The sequence below is a fragment of the Asterias rubens genome, chromosome 2 (assembly GCF_902459465.1).
Source record: "Asterias rubens chromosome 2, eAstRub1.3, whole genome shotgun sequence".
Taxonomy (NCBI): domain Eukaryota; kingdom Metazoa; phylum Echinodermata; class Asteroidea; order Forcipulatida; family Asteriidae; genus Asterias; species Asterias rubens.
The window spans coordinates 1,498,565-1,519,687 of NC_047063.1; the positions used below are offsets into that span (position 1 = coordinate 1,498,565).

General features: G+C 37.9%; 1 protein-coding gene and 1 long non-coding RNA gene across 3 annotated transcripts; both read left to right on the forward strand.

Moving 5' to 3' along the window:
• Window positions 1-644: 644 nt before the first annotated feature.
• On the forward strand, window positions 645-21,035 carry LOC117307116 (NIPA-like protein). Of its 2 annotated transcripts, none has more exons than XM_033791776.1 (9): window positions 645-867; window positions 13,790-13,971; window positions 14,412-14,562; window positions 15,776-15,859; window positions 16,766-16,893; window positions 17,809-17,951; window positions 18,335-18,500; window positions 19,406-19,636; window positions 20,895-21,035. In XM_033791776.1, exons 1-9 carry the CDS (start codon window positions 810-812, stop codon window positions 20,994-20,996), a joined length of 1,245 nt encoding a protein of 414 aa, XP_033647667.1. In that variant the 5' UTR covers window positions 645-809; the 3' UTR covers window positions 20,997-21,035. The 2 variants fall into 2 exon arrangements, with proteins under 2 accessions (XP_033647667.1, XP_033647666.1); XM_033791775.1 differs by lacking the exon at window positions 645-867 and adding an exon at window positions 8,887-9,309 and having other exon boundaries at window positions 13,785-13,971.
• LOC117307117 lies at window positions 1,789-3,914 on the forward strand. The gene is made up of 3 exons (XR_004521029.1): window positions 1,789-2,505; window positions 3,272-3,414; window positions 3,776-3,914. It is a non-coding gene; the product is annotated as an uncharacterized LOC117307117 (long non-coding RNA).
• Window positions 21,036-21,123: the final 88 nt, after the last annotated feature.

Below are 21,123 nucleotides of genomic sequence, written 5' to 3' on the forward strand. Positions count from 1 at the left end.
CTGGGCTCCAGCGCTGGATTTCGACGTCGCGTTTTCTTTTGGGTGAACTTTACCGAACAAAATAAGTAGTTTTTGCTGATAATGTGCTTATGAAATATTGACAATAATTGTTGCAGCATTTGATAACCTTGGTTGTTTTGAAGGACACAGTCGACTAAGACCATGGAGTTTGCTGAGCATAGAGAAAGGATGGACAGAGAGAGTGGTGAGCAATTCTTTCACTTGCAAGAAAGAATTTTTGTTTTTACAAAAATTGCAGATTGAAGAAAAAATCACTGTTGGGCCTTCAGTACATATCGTGAGTTCCATGGAGTTAACTTTAACTTGGACTGCAAACTTTATAGAAGTGAACTATTAGACAATATTAAATTATTCAACTTCAATTTTGAGCACGCGAGTGCTCCGTGACAACTGAACGCGGACTGACTGCAGTGTAAAAGATGCACGACCGAAGCCATGTGATGTCGAACATAGACTACAGCTGTTCTAACAATATCTTTTGAATGTTGGTGAACATTAATACACAAAACCTCAACGCCTACGTTTGAAACTTAACCTTATCAAACCCCTTCAGAAAAAATAGAACTGTAGCATTGAGGATAGGGGTTGTTTTTCAACTGTACCTTTCGTCAAGAAGCTGTAACCAGGTAACCGTGCCTTGCTGACTGATGTGGACCGAGTCGGGGAACGATGAGAGGCACACCCAGACCGCGGAGCTGCCGTGTTCAAGTCAAGATTCAAGGCAGAACATTTCCTGTGCTAACTATTGATAGACTTGTCTGGTGAGAGTTATCTATGGATTGTGTGGTATGGGGATGTGGCATTGGATATCGTCCAATGAAAGACAAAGACAAGAGTGTGAAGACGGTAAGCGAAGATCTAACCCATTTCTTGCAGGTTCCCACCCTTGTTTATTTAAGTTTAACAGCCCCTGTCCCCACCAGATAATCAGCGACGAACTTGTTGATGTTGTCCCACATTTTTTGTTGTGCTTTCAATGTGACTTCACTCTGTCTTGGTATTTCTTGTTTTGCATATTGGTCGAAGCTAATGATGCTTTTTAATTAGAAGACAAATCTTTCTGGAAATTTCTTGGGGTTGAAACTTCAAAGTCGTCAGTTGTCATGTTTAATTACAATTGTCATGATTAATTTTTTGTAAATCAAAATAAATATCTTTAGGTTTAGGGCCACGTCCTACAGTTTTGAGAGTAAAATCCAAATAAGTTCAAAGTTAAATTTGGTGGATCTTCCCTAAAAAATCTTCCTTCTTTTTCTTTTTGATGATCAATGTTTGATTTAGGAGTATAATAAACATTTTAGACAGGCTAAATGTATATTTACATACTCCTAATATCATCATTACATCAGTTATCGGTGGTGTAGATTTTTAACCTAAAGAACCCCCTCTCATACTATAGGACTATAGGAGTGACAAAATCTGAAATTAGATTATTCTTGTCCAATCTGCATTCATTTTGGTAATCCATGTTTGATTTAGGAATATTTAATATAAGGCAATTTATACAGACTAAATTAATATACATAATATTCATAATGACAGCATTCATCAATTCTGAATGTGTAACTATATGAGTATATGACCCAAAGCCCTTAAACATTCTTTGTAGTAAAACAAAATACAACATACACAAACTTAGTAAAGTTGTCATGAAATAATAAACTAAAAACGAGTTGTAACAAAAGCAGTTTAACTTCCACCTAAACAAATCTGTTCATAGCCGTTGGTACCCAAACTACTGCAATGAGTAAGTTTTTGAGCGCTGCGTTAAAAGAAAAAATGAGAAAAAGATGAAACAACAGGAAAAGAAAAAGATGAAACAGCAAGAGCAGGATATTTCCTTCTCCATGATGAAACAGAGAGAGAACAACCACTGAGAACACTGATGTCATTGATTCCTGAAGGTATGTATTAGTGGTAAGTGTAGGCCTAGAGTTAATAATAGTGTTGGCCTAGAGATAAGATTAACTCCCTTTTCTACCAGGTTTACTGCATATTGGTAGCTCCATGGTTAACGATGATGATTCTCCCTTCGATGTCACTGATGATCAGGGGTCAATGAGTTATTTAGGACAGGTAAAGTATTGGTAAGTGAGAAAGAAACTAACACTTTTTCTCCACAGCTGAATTCTAACCATTTTTTGCAGCTCTTATTTCTGCAGGTTTTTAACTTCTTCCTTTTCAGCCAATAATATTTTTTTTGTTTTTCACAGTATAACCGATTCTTCCTAATGCCAATGACATGTGATTGGGCATTGGTTGCTAACTCATGGGCACCATACATAATGACAGGTTTGGTAAGGTCTCAGGGTTAACTCGTGGTGTAAATCACACTATGGCATGATGTGACCCCCAAATGCTAACCTTTCTAGATAGTTTTCTTCCCAAGTATGCAGGTGATGTTTTCCAATCTTGAAGTGACTGAACTTGCTTTTGCAGCTGATGAAGTGATGTTTACCCACAGGGACTGTGGTCTCACACAAGGTTTGGTAATGGATAAGATTATGAAAGATAGGAGTTTCTGAAACTACTTAGTTAATTGAACAAATACTCAACTCAAACTATGACATTTGGAAAATCATAACAATTTCAAATATTCTAGTTTGTTAAAAAAAACAACTCAAAAAAACATGTTTTTATTACAGTTACAATATTGCAACCTCTCAAACAACTTAACCTTTTAGTTGGATCTGGTAGTCAAAAGTATTACATCAATTGTAATTCCACAAGGCAAACAATTTGCTTTAACATAAATTGTTACAGGTATTGTTTTTTGCTCTTGAAGGAGTTCTTCAAATTTCATCTGGTATGGGGCACTTCTATGAGGAAAATGTAGATTTGTGTTTGCAAAGGGCAGTACAGCAAAAGTAAAGACAGCAATTGCTGTGGTGGGGTCATTTCAAGGCCTGTTGTTAGATTTCTGTAGTTGAAGATAATACCTTAATCACTCTATCTCTTCATGCAAAACCACAACTTTTCAAAGGGTCGTGGCCAAGAAGAGCACCAGACTCGAGCTCTGGTGTTTCTGATCAGCTGAGTGTGTGTCCTTTTTTTTTTATAAGCAAGACACTTTTAAGTTCAAACCATTATTGCTCTGTCCTTCGGATGAGACGTAAAGCTGTTGGTCCCATGTGTTGTGTAATGCATGTAAAAGAACCCCATGCATTAAAAGAGAAGGGTTGTCCCCCCCTGGTAATCCTGGTTTGATTGACAGCACCCTGTAAACCTATTGTAAGTCATCTCATTTCAGGGTATCCAGGGTTGTGTGAGCGCCTTGACTGAAGCCTACATTCTACTGTGCAGTGGTGGCAACAACTGGAGCTGTTTGAAGCTGCATCTGTAGATCTGAAGGATGCTGGTGTGGAAAGTCAACAACAGTCAGCTTGGTTTAAGGTGAATGTTTTAATAATTGAGAAGAAGTTCTTCCCGCATAATTTTTGGCAAATTATAAGCAATCTGCACCTTTGGCGATATATCCAGCAGTCTCGAGTAGTTCTACCATTTCCGATACCACAACAGCATAGCTATTTACAAATCAGACCAATGCACATCTTTTCATATTTTGAAGAAAGGTTCTTGTTCTTTAGTTTTGAAGATGTAGATATCACCATCAGTCAAAGATAGTTGCACCATTTGCATAAAGCATTCAAAACCTAGTACCCTAAATTTTGAAACAATGTATCAGCTCTTGCAATTAATTACAAATTAACAGAGTGTTATGGGCTTACTGCATGTGTCATTCCCTTCATTTCAGTGAAAACTATCCAGGGTTCTGCGAGTGCCTTGACTGGAGGCTACATTCTTAATGTGTGCCGCAGTGGTGACTACAACCAGCGCTGCATTGGTGGAGTGGAGAATACAGGTGCAGAAAGTCATCAGCAGTCAGCATGGTTTGAAAGTAATCAAAAGTTTATATTAAATTTTAGTTGAGGAGAAGTTCTTCCCACATAATCTTCCGCAAATTAGTTAAAGGCATTGGACACTATTGGTAATTGTCAAAGACTAGTCTTCTCACTTTGTGTATCTCAAAATATGCATAAAATAACAAACCTGTGAAAATTTAAGCTCAATCGGTTGTCGAAGTTGCGAGATAATAACACAGAAAAAAAAACCTTGTCAAACGAAGTTATGTGCTTTCAGATGCTTGATTTCGAAACCTCAAACTCTAAATCTGAGGTCTCAAAATCCAATTCGATGAAAATCACTTCTTTCTCGAAAACTACATTACTTCAGAGGGAGCTGTTTCTCAAACGTTTTATACTATCAACAGCTCCCCATTACTCGTTACCAAGAAAGGCATATATGCCAATAATTATTTCAAGTAATTACCAATAGTGTCCACTGCCTTTTAACAGCTTGTCACCTTTGAAGAACTACATGGCCAGGAATTAAAAATAGTTATGAAGTATTAGTTTCCATCCCAACCAACTTCCAAACCAACAAACATCAACATCTTAAAGAACTTGCCTTCAGAGTATACTATTTTGTGTTCCTGCAATATGAAGTAAAACCCTTGTTCCTGATGAAACAATCGTTATTTTCTGATCTTGCAATTTGTTGCCAAGATATAGTATGTCAGTGCCTCACTACATGTCAAAAAATAGTTAATTGACTGCTGTGTCAGCCCTAGCAGAGTCTTTCTGGAATTTGAGAAAGACTCAGCTTAAGGGTTGAAACATCAGGCCATTAACTACGTTTTGCATTTGTACCATAGGTTTTTGGGTGGTAAGCAGTTTGCAACACCTAATTCTTGGAACTTCTAAGTTGAAACAGAATTTTTAAATATTGATTATTCGTAATGGCCCCTAAGTTTGCATGTTAAGCATTATTTAAACTTTTTACGAGAAGTTCTTCCTATAGGATACGACATATAATAAAAGTAGTTCTACCATTTCTGAATTGACAAGAACATTAATTGTGAAAACATGATGTATTAGTTCCCATCTCAACCAACAAACATTCACATCTCAAGGAACTTGTCTTAGGAGAACTGTTTTCTGCAACCCAAAGCAATTCCCATATTCCTTGTAATTTGTTGCAAGGATGTCTAGTAACAAAGTCTGTTTTTAACTTTATGTAGTCTTTGTCCTTTCAGTGAGAACCATCCAGGGTGCAGCGAGTGTCTTGACTGAAGGCTACCTTTTAGTGTGCAGTGGTGACTACAACAGTTGTTTGGAGCTACTTTGGTTGATCTTGAGGATGCAGGTGTAGAAGTCAACAACAGACTTCATGGTAAAAGGCAATTCAGAGTAAACATTGTTTGAAGGAAAGGTTCGTGTTTGGTAGTTACTCAAAACAAATATGAACTTAAAAACTGACTTGGTAAAGAGCATTGGACAGCTGTTCATAAAACAGGGTGAGAAACGGCCCCCTCTGAAGTAGCAGAGATTTTGAGAAAAACAGTAGATTCCCACTAAAATAATAAAAGATTTCTATAGCCAGAAGTCTTTTATTCATCTGAAAGCACACAAATTCGTCCAACAAGGGTGTTTTTTTTCCCATCGATTTCTTGCAACTTCGATGACCAATATTGAGCTCAAAGTTTCACAGGCCTGTTTTTTAATGCTTATGTTGGGATACACTAAGTGAGAAGACTGGTCTTTGACAAGAACCAAACGTGTTCAGTGCCTTTAAGAATTTCAATTTGTTATTTTTTGTTTTAAAAACACCCACCCACTCGAGGTTAAAAATAACTTAATCTCAACTGAGCAAACTGTCCCTTTGAAGATCTAGATGTAATCAGTTAGTTCCATCTTAACAAACTTCACAACCAACAAACTTGCACATCTCAAGAAACTTGAGGAGTACTTTTCTATTGAAACAAGGTTGACTTACTTCAGTAAAGGCAAAGCATTCCTTTTGTTTTTGGAATCATACGATTGTTTTAAATCCTATAAAAATGAAGGTGTTTTCGATGAAACAAACATCTGAAAATGTCAATAAAAATGTAGTTGCATATTTTAGATACACTGAAATCCAGAGCAATTATTTTTTTGCAGTAATAATAATACCCAGAGGGAATACACAATCTGAGAAACATTATACATTAAAGAGCAACATCTACTCCATCAGATCTTTAAGTGCTACTCCTCAACATTGTGAAAAAGAGAATTTTTTTACAACCTTTTGATTCCATATTGCTCCCATCTAAACCCCACAATACCAACTTCCCAACCAACAAACTTGCATGTCTCAAGAAACTTGTCTGAGGAGTTCTGTTTTCTGCAATCAAAAAGAATTCCCCCATTCCTTGCAATTTGTTGCAATGATTCAGTTGCAGAGTCTGTTCCTCACTTGATGCCATCTTTTCCCTTTCAGTGTAAACCATCTGGAATGCAGTGAGTGCCTTGACTGAAGGCTACATTCTAGTGTGCAGTGGTGACTACAACTGGAGCTGTTTGGAGCTGCATTAAATGGTAGATCTGGAGGGTGAAGGTATTTTTGTTTTGAAAACACCAACCAAAACAAATTCAACAGACTGCTAAAATTTACCTGGTACATTAAAGGACAGAGTATTGCCTCAAAAGAATCAGATATTTTAGATCAATGTTCTCCAAGTTATGGAATTTTCAATGGGTTTTCTAGGCTTTCAAACATGAAACTTCCAAGTTGAAACAGAAGAGGAATTTTTTGTCATGTTCCTCTCGGTTGTCTATAGGCCCTAGACCAATCCTGTCGGGCAAGTGCTGGGTGCCGCGCGCCACTGCTGCGGTGTCTTTGCGCCTAATGTTGTGCACAATGACATGATAAAATCTTTTTCCTTTTCACTTTTTATGGGAATTGAATGTCTTCCTCGACAATCTATACAAATTTCCCTGACATGGCTACATGTCACCAAGAAAGGTTTTATGCCAATAATTATTTTGAGTAATTACCAATAGTGTCCACTGCCTTTATAAGCAGCTCTATGAACTTGGGCCCAGGTCTTGCAATAAATGGAAGAGAAACAGTAACAGAGTCTGAGTCCCAATCTATGTAAAATTTATCTTTGTTCCTGAAAAGTGTAGGTTTAATGTATGTCTTTTTAATACTTTGGAATTTGTGTGACCAGTTCTCACCTGGTGTATCCATGCATAAAATAACAAACCTGTGAACATTGTGGCTGAATTGGTCATCAAAGTTGCATGAAGATAATTAAAGAAAAAAATATTTGCACAATTTTGTGTGCTTTCAGAAGCCTTTGATTATTTGAGTGAAAAATTACCTCTTTTTCAAAAACTACTTCAGGGGTAGCCATTAATCTCACAATGTTTTATACTAGCTTTCAACAGTTGCAGTCAGTTTTGATGCTAACAATTTCTTTGAAATAATTTACCAATAGTGTCCAGTGCTTTTAAACAAATTGATGATATATTTTTCCCCTTCGGGTTTGGTTTTAAACATATCCGTTGGTATGCTCAAAATGTGTATTAATTAATGTCTGAAGATTTCTTTTAAAAAAATTTAAAAAAATCAATGTTTTGTTGGTTCCTTTATTTATGTATATTATTTCTGTCTTTACTTATTGATTAATGTTTGTTTGTCTGTTTGTTTGCTTGTGGATTGACCTTACTTGGGTAATCATATACCTGTATAATTGAGTAGTTCTTGTCATCGAATTGCAGACAGTCATTAAAATGTTACATGAACTAGGTACTTTTTCAAAATGTCCACAGATTTACATTAAACTTACAGGGTTTGAAGAAAATGATAGTGGAAAGCTTCCCTTCGAATATTACTAACTAAGGTTGTGTAGTTTTTTGAGAAATGAGTAAAACAAGTCACAAAATCATTTTGGTCTCATGAGACCAAAATGATTTTAGCATGTAAAATCCCCTTAACCAGTTATGACAATATACCAAAACCATAGCATAACTGGTTAATACGTTTTTACATGCTAAAACTGAGACGAAAATTATTACTTTTACTCATTTCTCAAAAACTACAGCACCTCAGTGATCTACTAGACTTGAGTCCCTAAACAGCTCACGAAGGAAGCTAAACTGGGATGGTGCGTTGGTGGCGTCATTGGTCGACGGTGCAAGTGGCGAAAAGAAAAAATAGATAAAAAGGAAACAAACTTGGTTGTGCACCATTTACATTGTGCAGGACTGGGTTTACAGCATCCTAGAGCCAGCCAGATGTCGTAGACTCTAATTGCTGGCAGGGCAACCTGTTGGAATTGCTGGCAGGGCAACCTGTTGGAATGCTGAGATGGATGGCGCAATGTCAAGCCCTTTTTGCGATCTTCCTATTTTGGCCACATAATGACTGTTCGTCAGGGGTGCCAAAAGCAAGCACATACAATAAAATATTTTACAAGTGCGATTTTTTGATATCATCAAATGAGTCCAAAATATTGGTGATGGGGAACAGATGGGGCATCGTTGAAGAAATAGTGGGGCACATAGACATCAACTTAGGTGGAGGTAGGGGTGGGGGCACTTGAGGTGAAGGCTACAAAAGTAACAAAGAAGAAATGCCTTCCCAATTCTGGGATATTATTATTTTTATTATTTATTGGAGGGGCGGAGGTCAAGAATCAGGGCCCAATTTCACAGAGCTGCTTAAGCAGACAATATCTTTGCTTAGCAGAAGCATGGAGGTAGAATTAGAAGTGAGCAGAAAATACTACTTGACAACTTAATTTCTCTGCTAAGCCAAAATGAGTGCCCACCACTGTCGCAACAGTGTAAACTTTATGGAATGTTGTATGGTAACCTGTGTTTGCCAAGCAAGATTATGAGCTTGCGCAGACTTTATGAATTATTTGGGCCACGGTAAGACTTGTGTGCGCGTGCTGTGAGAGAGTAGACCACTCATCTTATATACCGCCCTCTGGCGGCAAGTTATAATTTACAATGCCCCGCGTGTACTGAACATGCCTAGGCCTATAAGGAGTTCATAAACAAGTCAAGTAGTCAATGTTTCCTTCCCTTGCATAGAGTATGCCTTGAGTCTTGATGGTTCCCAGAATCATAACAATGTGGAGGACAACCAGTCCCAACCACTCATAGTTGGGATGGTTTTCAGCCTGGGGCATCATAGAATAAGATAAGAAATACAACCCTCGGAAACTATTCTTAAAACTAAAAGTTACATTACGGTTACCGATTGGTCAAAGTTATTGACGAACTCGAGTCTAGACCAATCACAGTACTCTTTATTCCAGCGGTTTGGGTGAGTCAAAACATTTAAAATGGCGGAGAAGCGGAAGATTTCTGCTGCTGGAAGCGGTGCAAAACGGATTAAAGCTCTGTTCTCATCGTTCATACGGAAAGACCCAGTCAGTCCAGACAAAGAAAATAGGTGAGAAGGTTTATTTCCAGGCTAAAATTCCGCATTCGGCCCTCACTTTATTTCCGTTTATAGCTTAAAATCAATATTTTATTATTCTAACTAGCGTCATTACTCGTACGTATATATGAGTAATGACGCTAGTTAGTGTCATCTACCTCCATGGTGTCATACATCATTACAATTACATGTCATGATATGTTATCAACCAGTCCATACCATCAATTGTCCACCCTCATTCATAGTCGTATCCTCGTGTACCCTATATTCACGCACTGAAGAATTGAGATAGAATTTTAGTTTAATTAACAGAACCAAGAACAACTTTGACTTGAGCTTTATTTTTATTTGTCCGAAGTCATAGCCCGCCTGACTCCTGAGAGGAGAATTTCAAGCCCGTAGAACGCCATCGAAGCACAACAGAGGTCGTCGTATGCAAATGACCCAAATTTGTCGGCATACGTTTTGCGTCACATAAATTCACGCACTTGTTTTGAAACGGCAATACGGGGACCCTTTCTATGCCGCCTTTTCTTCTATTCTAAGCACTCGAGTCCGTGCAGCGGGGAAACTAGAAGGCCAAAACTGCCAGTTATAACTATTTACCCTATCAATTGTTGGGGTTTTACCAGGCTAATTAGCTGAACCCCCATCTTACACCCGGCCAGTCTGTGGTGAAGCCATCAACTTACAAAAGTAAGTTATACAACACTAAAATGCTGTTTTTTCATAGTTCATTGTATTATAACAAATTATGAATAATAAATGAGTGTATTTTTTAGTAAATAAGGCTTCTGATGTTTTTGGGGTGTTTTTTTTAACCCACGTGCAATTTACAATAAAATCGTAATTTCTGGAAATTTGCCTATAAGGCGCACGTCCACTTCAATCTTTCACAGTTTTTTGTATCCCCTCTGTTATGTAAAAATCATGTGATCTTGTAATTGAAGTAGTGAAGTATGGCAGACAACGAACGCAAAGAACTTTCAGGGTGTTTTAAGTGTTTTTGTCAACCATTTTAGCAGAGGCATATTTTGTGTTTAGTCTAAAGGTAAGATTTTCTACTAAAATTATAGATTATCTAAAATATCAACCAGAAAGGCTACGATTTGTCCCATCTTTGCAGGAGATTGAAGATTATGTTGTATACTTTCATGAAATAAAAAAACTATGTCATTGCGTATTGTAAACAAAAAGTTACGCGGCGGGAATAGTGCCTGCAGGAATATTTGTAACGCGCAGATTTGGGGTATCAGAGGATACATAAATAAATGTTTTCAAACCCAAACTTTGAGTTTGATTCACATTTACCGCGAGACTGTGCACGCTCCACCGATGACAGAAGCTCTGCTGTTTACTCACGGTCTGTTTTTTCATCTGGCTTAATCATGCTGAGAATGACGTTTCCTGTCGTAATGCTCAAAGTTATTATTTATTATTATTAAAGTCAAAGTCAAACATTTGATGAATTTTGGTATAGAAATATAGCCTATAGGGATAGTGCATTATAATGCCAACAATTAAATGAATGAGTCTAATATTATAAGAAACGGCATCCGACCTCTAAATTTCAAAACAAAATTATAATCTGGTACTGTGCTAGATTGAGTTTCATTCTCCTTTCCTTTAGTAGTCACTAGATAGATCACTTGATGTGGTTGCTAGGGATTCTATGGTGTGATGGTGTGCCAGTATGGGGACAAAATTAAATAATTTTAAGTTGGGTTGTTCTAAAACCCCCACGACCCCCTCAACCATGACTTGTGTGCAATTTTTTGGCCAATCCGAGATTAGTATCCCAATTGGGAACCTGCGTTTACCGCCCGAGTACGATTACGGCCAACTCATTACGTGATGATCAGGCAGACCCATTTCCAGTCAATCGCTCCCGTCCTGTGTATTACACCACAGAGAAAGGACAACGTTGCTCTATGCGGAGCTAGCTCGAGGACCCGACCGATGGCCCACATGTGTTTTTGGGGTTCCCAATCGGTGTGCACGTGACGTGCGGAATCGGAGAGTAAATACTCCCATGTGGCTGATGCAGATATAACTGCAGTCTCAGACTTAATATCAAGTCTAGTCGTGGAAGGAAGTTGTGTCGCGGATCACACACTGTGAGCTCTAAATCGGGGACTTACTCTTACTCGGCCGTAAAGCAACATTTTTATTAATTCGGAATTGGGACATTCTTCGAACACGGGGCGGACGTCGAGTGGTTTTGGGTCGACGGGGTTTTAGAACAACCCTTTTAAGTGAAAATGAAGAAAAAAACCCTTTTTGAACTAACTGCAGACAGTTAATAAACTCTGACAAATGTAATAAATAATATGTCTACATTAGAGAGAAAATATAACAGATTGGTTGATTACCCCTGAAACCAAACATTGCTGTTCTGAAATAAGGGAAAACATACTGTTTTGAAGTGAGTACTGTTTTGAAACGACAGTGAGTACCGAGCAGTTCTGGAAGATATTTTTTAGTTTAACTCAACAATAGGGCAATACAAGCATCATGAATGCATGTGAGTGTGTGGGATAAGTTTTGGTTGTGTAGTACAAAGGAAACTTCAGTTATTGATGGCTAACAGTCGTAAAACTTTAATTTATCTACGCCGATTTTTAAAACGTATAGCGTTAAGGATGCCCAAAATATTAGACCCTTATAAGGCTCATGGAGGAGCCTTATAGTTTCTAGAAGTACTTGTTGAGCTGTTAATGGCTCTCTTTTAATATCGGTCTCATCACTGTGGGATGTTAAAAGAGAGCCATTAACAGCTCAACAAGGTAGGCTACTTGATAACTTGCTCGTTTTCGAAGGTGCACGGCGTTCTCATAATTAATCCCTTCAAATTAATTGTAGCAATTGATCGTACCATTATTGATAAGTGATTGTTGGAACCCGACAAAAAAAAGGCGAAATAATTTTATATCAAATGTGCTGGGGCCGGATACGGAGTGGATTGGGAGTAGGAAGGGAAGACAAGAGATTTGATTAAATTTCAAACGTTGAGTCTGCTTTGTTTTTGTTGACAGTATCTGTTATCAGGATCTGTTATAGGTCCTCAGGCTTTCACTTTGTACTTCTTCTTGATCTTCTTCATCAGCATGAGGTCAAGTTTCACCTGTATGCAGATGACATCAAAATCTATGTATAATTTGACCCCAAAATCCCCAATGATGCAGAATGTGGGCTGTTCAAGCTCTCGAAGCAACAAGCTTCAGCTAAATGAAGAGAAAACTGATTTTTTTTCTTTGCCTCTTCAAGGTATAACTACAAACATCTTGCCCATCTGACTCTCACTATAAACAACAGCACACTCCACCCATCAACTTCCATCCGGAATCTTGGTGTTGTCTTCGACAGCACTATGTCAATGAGTGGTCAGGTCACATCAGTCTGCAAATCAGCTAACTACCACCTCCGAAATATCAATAGAATCTGAAAGTACATCGACGCTGAAGCCTGTCACGCCACTGTTAGGGCACTTGTACTGTCCAGATTGGACTACTGTAACTCTTTGTTAAAGTGGACTCAAGCAATCTGATTTAAGCAAGTTACAAAAGATCCAAAACAGAGCATCCCGTGTCAACTTCTCCTACCCAAACCATGTCCCCACTTCACCACTGATCAAACAGCTGCACTGGCTCCCAGTAGAAGTGTATGTCTGTTACTACATTTCCAACTCATTAGAAACCAGGGCTACGAAGAGCAACTTCCGTTCACAGGGCAACTTGTATATTCCTCGTACCACCAGAAAATCAGGAGACAGAGCTTTTTCAGTCGCAGGCCTAAGGATGTGGAATTCCCTTCCAAACTTAACCAAAAGTTCTAGCTCTGACCATGTTCAAAAGTTCTCTGAAAACATTCTTTTTCAATCAGTAATTCTCGCCTTGCTTGGCCTGCAGTTCTATTCAAACAGAGATTGGCTTTTCGCGTGACTTTCTTGGCTAAATGCAGCAGGCTTTGTCTAGTCGTGGTTTTCCTCTTGGTTTTTGATTGCATTCCCTTTGTTGTTGTTTCCTATCACTCTCTGAGCGCTTTGTACATACCTTAGGATAAGGCACTATATAAATAGTATTATACTTATAATTATTATTATTATTAACAGCTGTGAGTATAGTATTGAGTGAGAAATGTCTTTTGTTGAAACTGTTGTTGCTTGTAATTTGACAGTAAAAGAGTGTGATTGAAAAATTGTATTATGTGAGTGAACAACTAAAAAAAGTTAACATCTGAAGGTATTGCATGCTGATTGTTAAATCTGATTCTGTTGTGTTACGTTTCAACTTCAATTTTAAAGAATCAACAATAACAACTGTCTGTGTGACTGTGAGTGCGATATTGTTTATTTATTGATTTTTAATGATATTGTGATTTCTTTCAGTAAATTATCTAGACTCTCAATTCTGAAATCCTTTTTTACTAGAATATAAAATCAAATAAGTTAATAATGAGGTCTGTTTCTTACTTGTGAAAAATGTCAGCACAGTTTCACTTGACAGTGAAAGAATTGAGCCTGGTGAGGAGGCAACCGTTCCTGGCATCAGCAGTCCTCAGAGTTCAAATGATACCACAGATGGAGTTGTTCCATGTAAGCAAGAGACGCCACAAAGATGTTCTGTCAGACCCCTCGATGCTGAAGCTTTCTTTGACAGAGTTGAAACCTTCACAATATCCTTTTTTGACTTTGATTTGAACTGCTTCTAGCTATCTGGCAATCTCGGTGGTCTAGTTGGTAAGAAGACACTGCTCTTGAATTGCAAAGGTCGTAGGTTCTAGTCCCACCAAAGTAATATAAGTACTAAGTAGATAGTGCTAACAAACCTCAGTGTACGGGTAAAACTAGTAATATTAATATCCTTTTTGGTAAAATCGCCAAATTACTCTTGTAATTTCACAAAGCCTGTAATCTTAAGTAAGCACAAAAACTTGCTTCGCACATAAATAGTATTGCTTAGCAGACACAGGGTAATACATTCAACATTCTCCTGTAGAAAAGCAGAGTGAACTGTTTGAAATGTCGAGACCACACCAGCTTTTCTCAGAGCTAGCACTCACAAAAAAGAGAACAACACAATTGGATCTTTATGAGCTTTCCTTAACTATCATAAGTCTCTGGATGGTTTGCCAAACCCAAAGACCTGTCTCCCTTGTACTGTGCCAGATATGGCTGGGAAAACAGTGACAAAGACTTCCTTAAATGTGTGAGCTGTAAAGAGATACTGTATGGAGGCCTGCCAGGTGTATGGGAAACAGAGTCATGTAAGATAACATTGCATAAAGGCACTGGACATATCTGGTAATTGTTAAAGCATTAAATAATTATGCATGAAATAACAAACCTGTGAAAATTTGAGCTCGATTGGTCGTCGGAGTTGCGAGATAACTATGAAAGAAGAAAAAAAACCTTGTCACACGAAGTTGTGTGCTTTTAGATGCTTGATCTCGAGACCTCAAATTCTAAACTTGAGGTCTCAAAATCAAATTCGAGGAAAATTACTTCAGAGGAAGCCGTTTCTCACAATGTTTTATACTATCAACTTCTCCCCATTAATCGTTACCAAGTGAGGTTTTATGCCCATAATTATTTTGAGTAATTACCAATAGTGTCCACTGCCTTTAAGACCGCAGTTCAGTTTTTTTACTGCCAGTGTTTATTTTTTTTAAATATTGTTGAATAAATAAACTATTAATAATAATTTACTTGCCCGGGATTTTGTTTACGAAATCAGAATCAAAATGAGAAGAAACTAGAATCAATATGAGAAATTTATCATCTAAACTGTTTTATTTGAACAAACACTATGAGATGATTCCTTTCTGTTTTATGGGTGATACTCAGCAGAAATGAAAGATATTTGTGAGACTCAACTCAATATTTGACCATCAAATTTTTGAGGCAAAGATGTTGAACTGAAAAAAAAAAAAAAGACCATCGGACTTGGTCTGTTTTGTGTTTACTGACCCGACACCAAAATCACTGGTCCTTGGCTGGTGGTCCAGTGAAAAACTCTAGCCCTGACTAAGGTTTGCAGTAAACCTCTTATTTAAATAAATTCTCTATAGCCGTTGTCACACTGTGGTATCTCTTTTTATCCCAGTGGTCCACAATCTCGGGGAGGCTCTGGCTTACACACAATTAACACATAGTATTGTTATTGTAATAATTTCATAAAGCTTTGTTTCTAGATTGTTTTTTACACCATGTTCTACCAAGAACTAAGGATCAAAATTAAACACAAGTTTGTTTAAAGATAGTATTTCTCAATGCAAAATATTTCTTATTGATTTTAGCACTAGTGCAGAATGAAAGCTTTTAGGTTTGAATATTTGAACTATTTTTCAGATTCTCACCAAACTTTATTTTGTGACGAGTTTGACAAGTGAAGTAAATGTAAGCGCTCTATGGATCTGTGAGTGTGTTTTTTCCATTTAAAAACCAATTTGTAATTAAAGATTATGTTGATTATTTCAGATAGTCTATCCTACAGTAAATTGAAAGAATCATTGCGGAGTTCCCACAGCAAGATCTGTCCATGGCCTGACAGCCCCTCACCAGGTATAAGAATTAAATATAAACTCTATTTTTTAGAAGGGACTTGTTTACCTATCCCACCCATACCTGCCACTTTGCCAGTGTCGATGTAAACAATGAACAGTTGAAGACAAATTGTGTAAATTGACCCAGTAGTTTATAACTCGGCGAGGAGCAGATGAAAAAGTGTTACCAGGGAAAATCACTTCAACACAATGGGAAGTAATGTTGATGCACAGAGGTTTACGGGAGTTTACGGGAGTTTACAGTGGCATACGGATAGAACAAAAGAAATCGGCAATGAAAATTAGCTGGAGTTGACTATGGAAAATACAGCGAACTTAACCAAACAAAACCAGGTACAGAAATCTTGGAAATACCGGCACCCCAGTACCTGCGCATAGAAAGATAGGCCTCCCACACCCTAAACAAAATTCCTAAGATACCAGCAGGCGATTGGCCGTGGTTTCTGAACTTTGATTTTATGCAAAAAAGGATCAACTGATGAATGTAAGAGTAGCGTTCAAAAAAATAGTAAAAGTAAACACATATTACCGGTGGGAGATGACAGCCAGTACACTTGTACTCATGCTTAGTGATTTCTTACAAACTTGAGATTAATATCCAAGTTTTTTTCCAGGTGGGATCATTTTATCCCTCAACTGTTACTTTTACAAGTAATAACACATTTGAAGGGGCACTAAGGCGAAGACCAAGGGCAGCGCAGGCCATAGCCTCTGTGGCCTTCATGTAATTCCAGGCCTGCTATGTATATTTTATCTGAGTAATATACATCTGAGGGACCTGTGCACACTTTCTGCCTGTCAAGGTTTAACCTTTGGTGGTCTTGTTTAGAAGTGATGTAAGGTATGACATCACTAAATTATTCATGACGATTTTTCTCCCCCCTTTCCCCCCTTATAATAATAGTGTCATTTCAGAGTATTCCACTTGATGACATCAAAAGTTCCATCAAAGAATTCTACAGCAGGGTAGACAGTTTGTATCCACTTGGAGACAGGATACCAGACATTGACTGCAGTCCACTCCAGGACGATGTAAGACATCCTTTTTTTCAATTTGGAGCAAGTTCAGGTGGCGACTAGACTTGACAAGACCGTCTAGACTAACCAGAAACCATAGAGCACACGGAGATTGACCATACACAGAGATATTGAAACATGCACTGGAGCATGGTCGATATGGTAAATTCAAGAGCTACGTCACAGTTTCTGGTCAAGTCTAGTCACTCACTTAAAGTTGCTCTTGGTTGAAACACCTTGATATTTTAGCTTAAAAGCTGTGTCTAAATTGCTAAGCCAAATGTGCTGTCATAAGATACAAATAAATCGCAGTTGACAGCTCTTCTTGAGATGGATCTTGGTGTATTGTGAAATCAAGCTCTGTTGCTGAAACCAAGTTTATAGGGAAGGTATATGTTTCGGAGTCACTCTTAAAATTAATGGTAATAAAAATCTTTGGTAAGAAGCTTTACATCAGCACTTGTCAGTATAAAGAATGTTGAGAATCATTTCACTTCATGGTGCTTGAACGAACGGAAACATTTGGTGGTGTTTCGTGGCCGAGGGGTTTAGTTCTCCGGACCCAAGCTCCAGCGTTGTCAGCAGCAGAGTGTTGGTTCAAATACCGGTCTTGACACCCTTGAGCAAGGCACTTAACCATAAGTTGGGAAGGTAGTGCATTCTGCTCTACCAGGCAGGCTTCTTGTAGATGGTTTACATGACTACATCGTTACAGAGTATTACAGCTCCAGGAGTGACTGGCAACGTTGATTTGGTCGACAACCCAAATCAGTTCAGTGTAGCTCCCACCCTAAAGTGGCCGTCCAGCGTTTTATTGTTATTTGTAAGGTAATCTCTCATTTAAAAAAAAAAAAAAATAAAGGTTTTTGAATCAATAGTTGTATTGCAATTATTTTTGTTTTATTAATTTTGAGACTGTCTCTTTTGAAGGAGGAGTTTGACGTGGATCATGTCAAGAAGGTACTCCTACAAGCGGTTTCTGAAAGGGGGGATGCAGCAGTCATCATTAGTGAAGAAAAAAAAACGGTGTGGCAGGCTGTGTGCTTGCTGGCTCTATTTGGCTGGAGAAAATGGTAATAATAATAACAATAATAGTTGTGGCTTCTTATGTATCGCTTATACCTATCACTGATTCAGTACTGCAAGGTATTGTGGAGCTACATTGTTGAAGTATGGGACCAATACTGTACATAACACCATGTAATGGTTTACAAGGTGCTGCAGTGCTGGGTACTTTTAGTGGCATTTGACCGCTTGTTGACTTCATTTGATGATTTAAGTGTAAAGATCCTTATGTAGAAAAGATCTTTATGCATAGAGCGGGTACTTGCCTGTAGATTTTTTCACAGAACTTTTGGAAAGTACAGTGTTTAATACCTATCGTAGTAAGGGCAAACAAATAATTATATTTTAAGTTTTAAATTAATATTATATTTGACACTTCTGTTTTTTACAGTCTTTCAGAGCAAACAGGTTGTCCAGTTTTAGTCTGTGAGTATTGCAGACGTCACGCCGGGCTCTGGAACTTTGCATCCTTCAAAGATGCCACTCAGCAGTCCAGATCGGTCACAGAGTCAAGTAGTCAGGACTCAACAGGAGAATCACTAAACAAGAGAATCAAGGCAAGAGACTGCAGGACTTGTGGGTTTGAATACTACCGAGCTAACTGTTGATTTTAGAGCAACTAAATTAAGTACACTACCAGTGGATAGATGGCAGGACTTGTATTTACAAGGTTGTGGGTTTGAATTTTACCCAGCTAATTGCTGATTTCACAATGACTAGAATAAGTACACTACCAGTGGTAAGACTGCAGGACTTGCAATTACAAGGTTGTGGGTTTGAATTTTACCCAGCTAATTGCTGATTTCACAATGACTAGAGTAAGTACACTACCAGTGGTTAGACTGCAGGACTTACAATTACAAGGTTGTGGGTTCGAATCCTACCAACCTAATCGATGATTTCACAGTGACTAGAATAATTGCACTACCAATGGTTAGAATGCAGGATTTTGTGGAAAATTACTTCTTTCCCGAAATTATGACACTTCAGAAGGAGCCGTTTCTCGCAATGTTTTATACCATCAACCTCTTCCCATTACTTGTCACCAAATAAGGTTTTATGCTAATAATATGTTGAGTAATTACCAATAGTGGCCACTGCCTATTAGGGAAAGTATACCTTTGGTTTTTGAAACCGTTTGACTGTTTTAATCCTATATAAATGTAGATATACACAATAAAACTAACCTTTTGCAATTCCGGAGCAATTATGTTCATGCAGAAAGAATAATCTTTAATTAGAACAAACAATCTGAGAATTGTATTTCTGTCAGTATCTTCCGCCTTGTTATCAAAAATAATTATGGTCCATGAATTTTACGGCAGAATTTTGTTACAAGTTGTATACTTCCCCGAAGTTTTGTCTCCTTTAAACTTGGTTTAACCTGGAATAAATAAAAGCAAATTATATATTTAAAAAATCTGAATATTTATTTAACGATGGCATTTTTTTACATCAACAGGAAATTCAGCAGTCCTCCTTCAATCTTGCCCTGGAACATCGGTCTTGGTGCCCCTGGATTCAACCCTCTCCATTCCAGCCAATGAAAATTCAGAGAATTTCAAACGAGCCAATGAGGGAAGAGGAAATACCAAAAGCCGAGCTCATGTGGCAACAGCTGCTGTTCATCATGTTGAAGAAGAATTCCCCAGATACATACGGAGCTCTAAAACCAGCTATAAATAAAGAAACAGTAAGTAATGTTGCTAGTTTATAATATTAAATTATTCACTCAACAGGCATAGCTTGAGCTTTAAAGGGAGGGTATACTTTTTCTAATGCCACCTAAAATAAATTACCCATGAAAATTGACTCGGTAAAGAGCACTAGAGAGCTGTTGATATAATGAAACATGGTTAGAAACGACCCCTTTGAAGTAATGTAGTTTTAGAGAAAGATGCAATTTTTCACCCCTAAACTTGAATCTGAGAAAGGCTCTGGTGTTAGGCATCTGAAAGCACACAATTCGTTGCAAAGACTGTGTTTTTTATTTTTTATTTTTTTATTTTATTTATTTATTTATATATATATATATTTATCAAATAATAAACCACAATATATATATATATATATATTTTTTGTTGGGGGGGGGGGGGGGGTTCAACTTCAATGACCAATATTGAGCCCAAATTTGCACAGGTTTGTTATTATATGCATTTAATTAAAGATTACAGCGTCTACCCAGGACAAGACAAGTTCATCAGCGAAAAAAAATAAAAGTAATTCAATATGATTTATTTTCGTTATTCTCAATCAAAGTTTACTATCAAATATAGTTTAGACGTGTGGTGGCCGAGTGGTCTAGTTCACTGGACCCAAGCTAAGGTGTAGTCAGCAGTAGAGTTCGTGTTTTTGATACCAAGTCATGTCACCTTTCCCTTGAGCAAGACAATTAACTGTAATTACTTCTAATCACCCAGGGTTAAACGGGTACATGTGAGGGTGGAGATTGTTTTTTGATATTGATTTAGATTAGTGCGCTACATACTACCCAGGGAGCTGAGATGGTTAAAGGAATGAAAAAAAAATACTCCCCAGGGAGCTGAGATGGTTAAAGGAATAAAAAAAAAATGGCCCAGTGACCAGCGGTTATGTTCGGAGCGCAATGGTCATTCTTTGGAATTGCGCTATATAAGCACCATGTTATTACTTTCAAGACATTTAAACCATACTTGCTTTGTCCTTCGAATGGGATGTTTAGCCATAGTCTTCAGTGTGTTGTGTAATGCACGTAAAAAGAACCCAGTGCACTTGCCATTAAGCGAGGTGTTGGCCAATTTTATATGGTTAATATTGGCTGCAGATTGCACCACAGCACATTGTGAACCTCTACAATGTGCTATAGTGATGTGTCCCACAAATCAAACTAACAAGAAATAAATTGATTCAATTTCTGTGTTATTTAAAGTTCACCTAAAATTTGTTTGTTTTTTGTTTGCTGTTACCTTCAGACTCCACCAAGTCAAACGTGGAAAGCTGTTCGACGAATTCTGAATGTTTGGCAGAGCAAGGAGACGACAGATGCTTCAAAACAAGACACCAAGTCAAGCTGAGGGCTGCAGCTGGTACTTATTATTCAGTGTTTTGTTTGGGGGTGGGGGGGGGGGGGGGGGGGAGGGGGGGGTGGGGAAATCTCCAAGATATTCACTCAACTTCTTCACCCACTTTTACTACATTTCT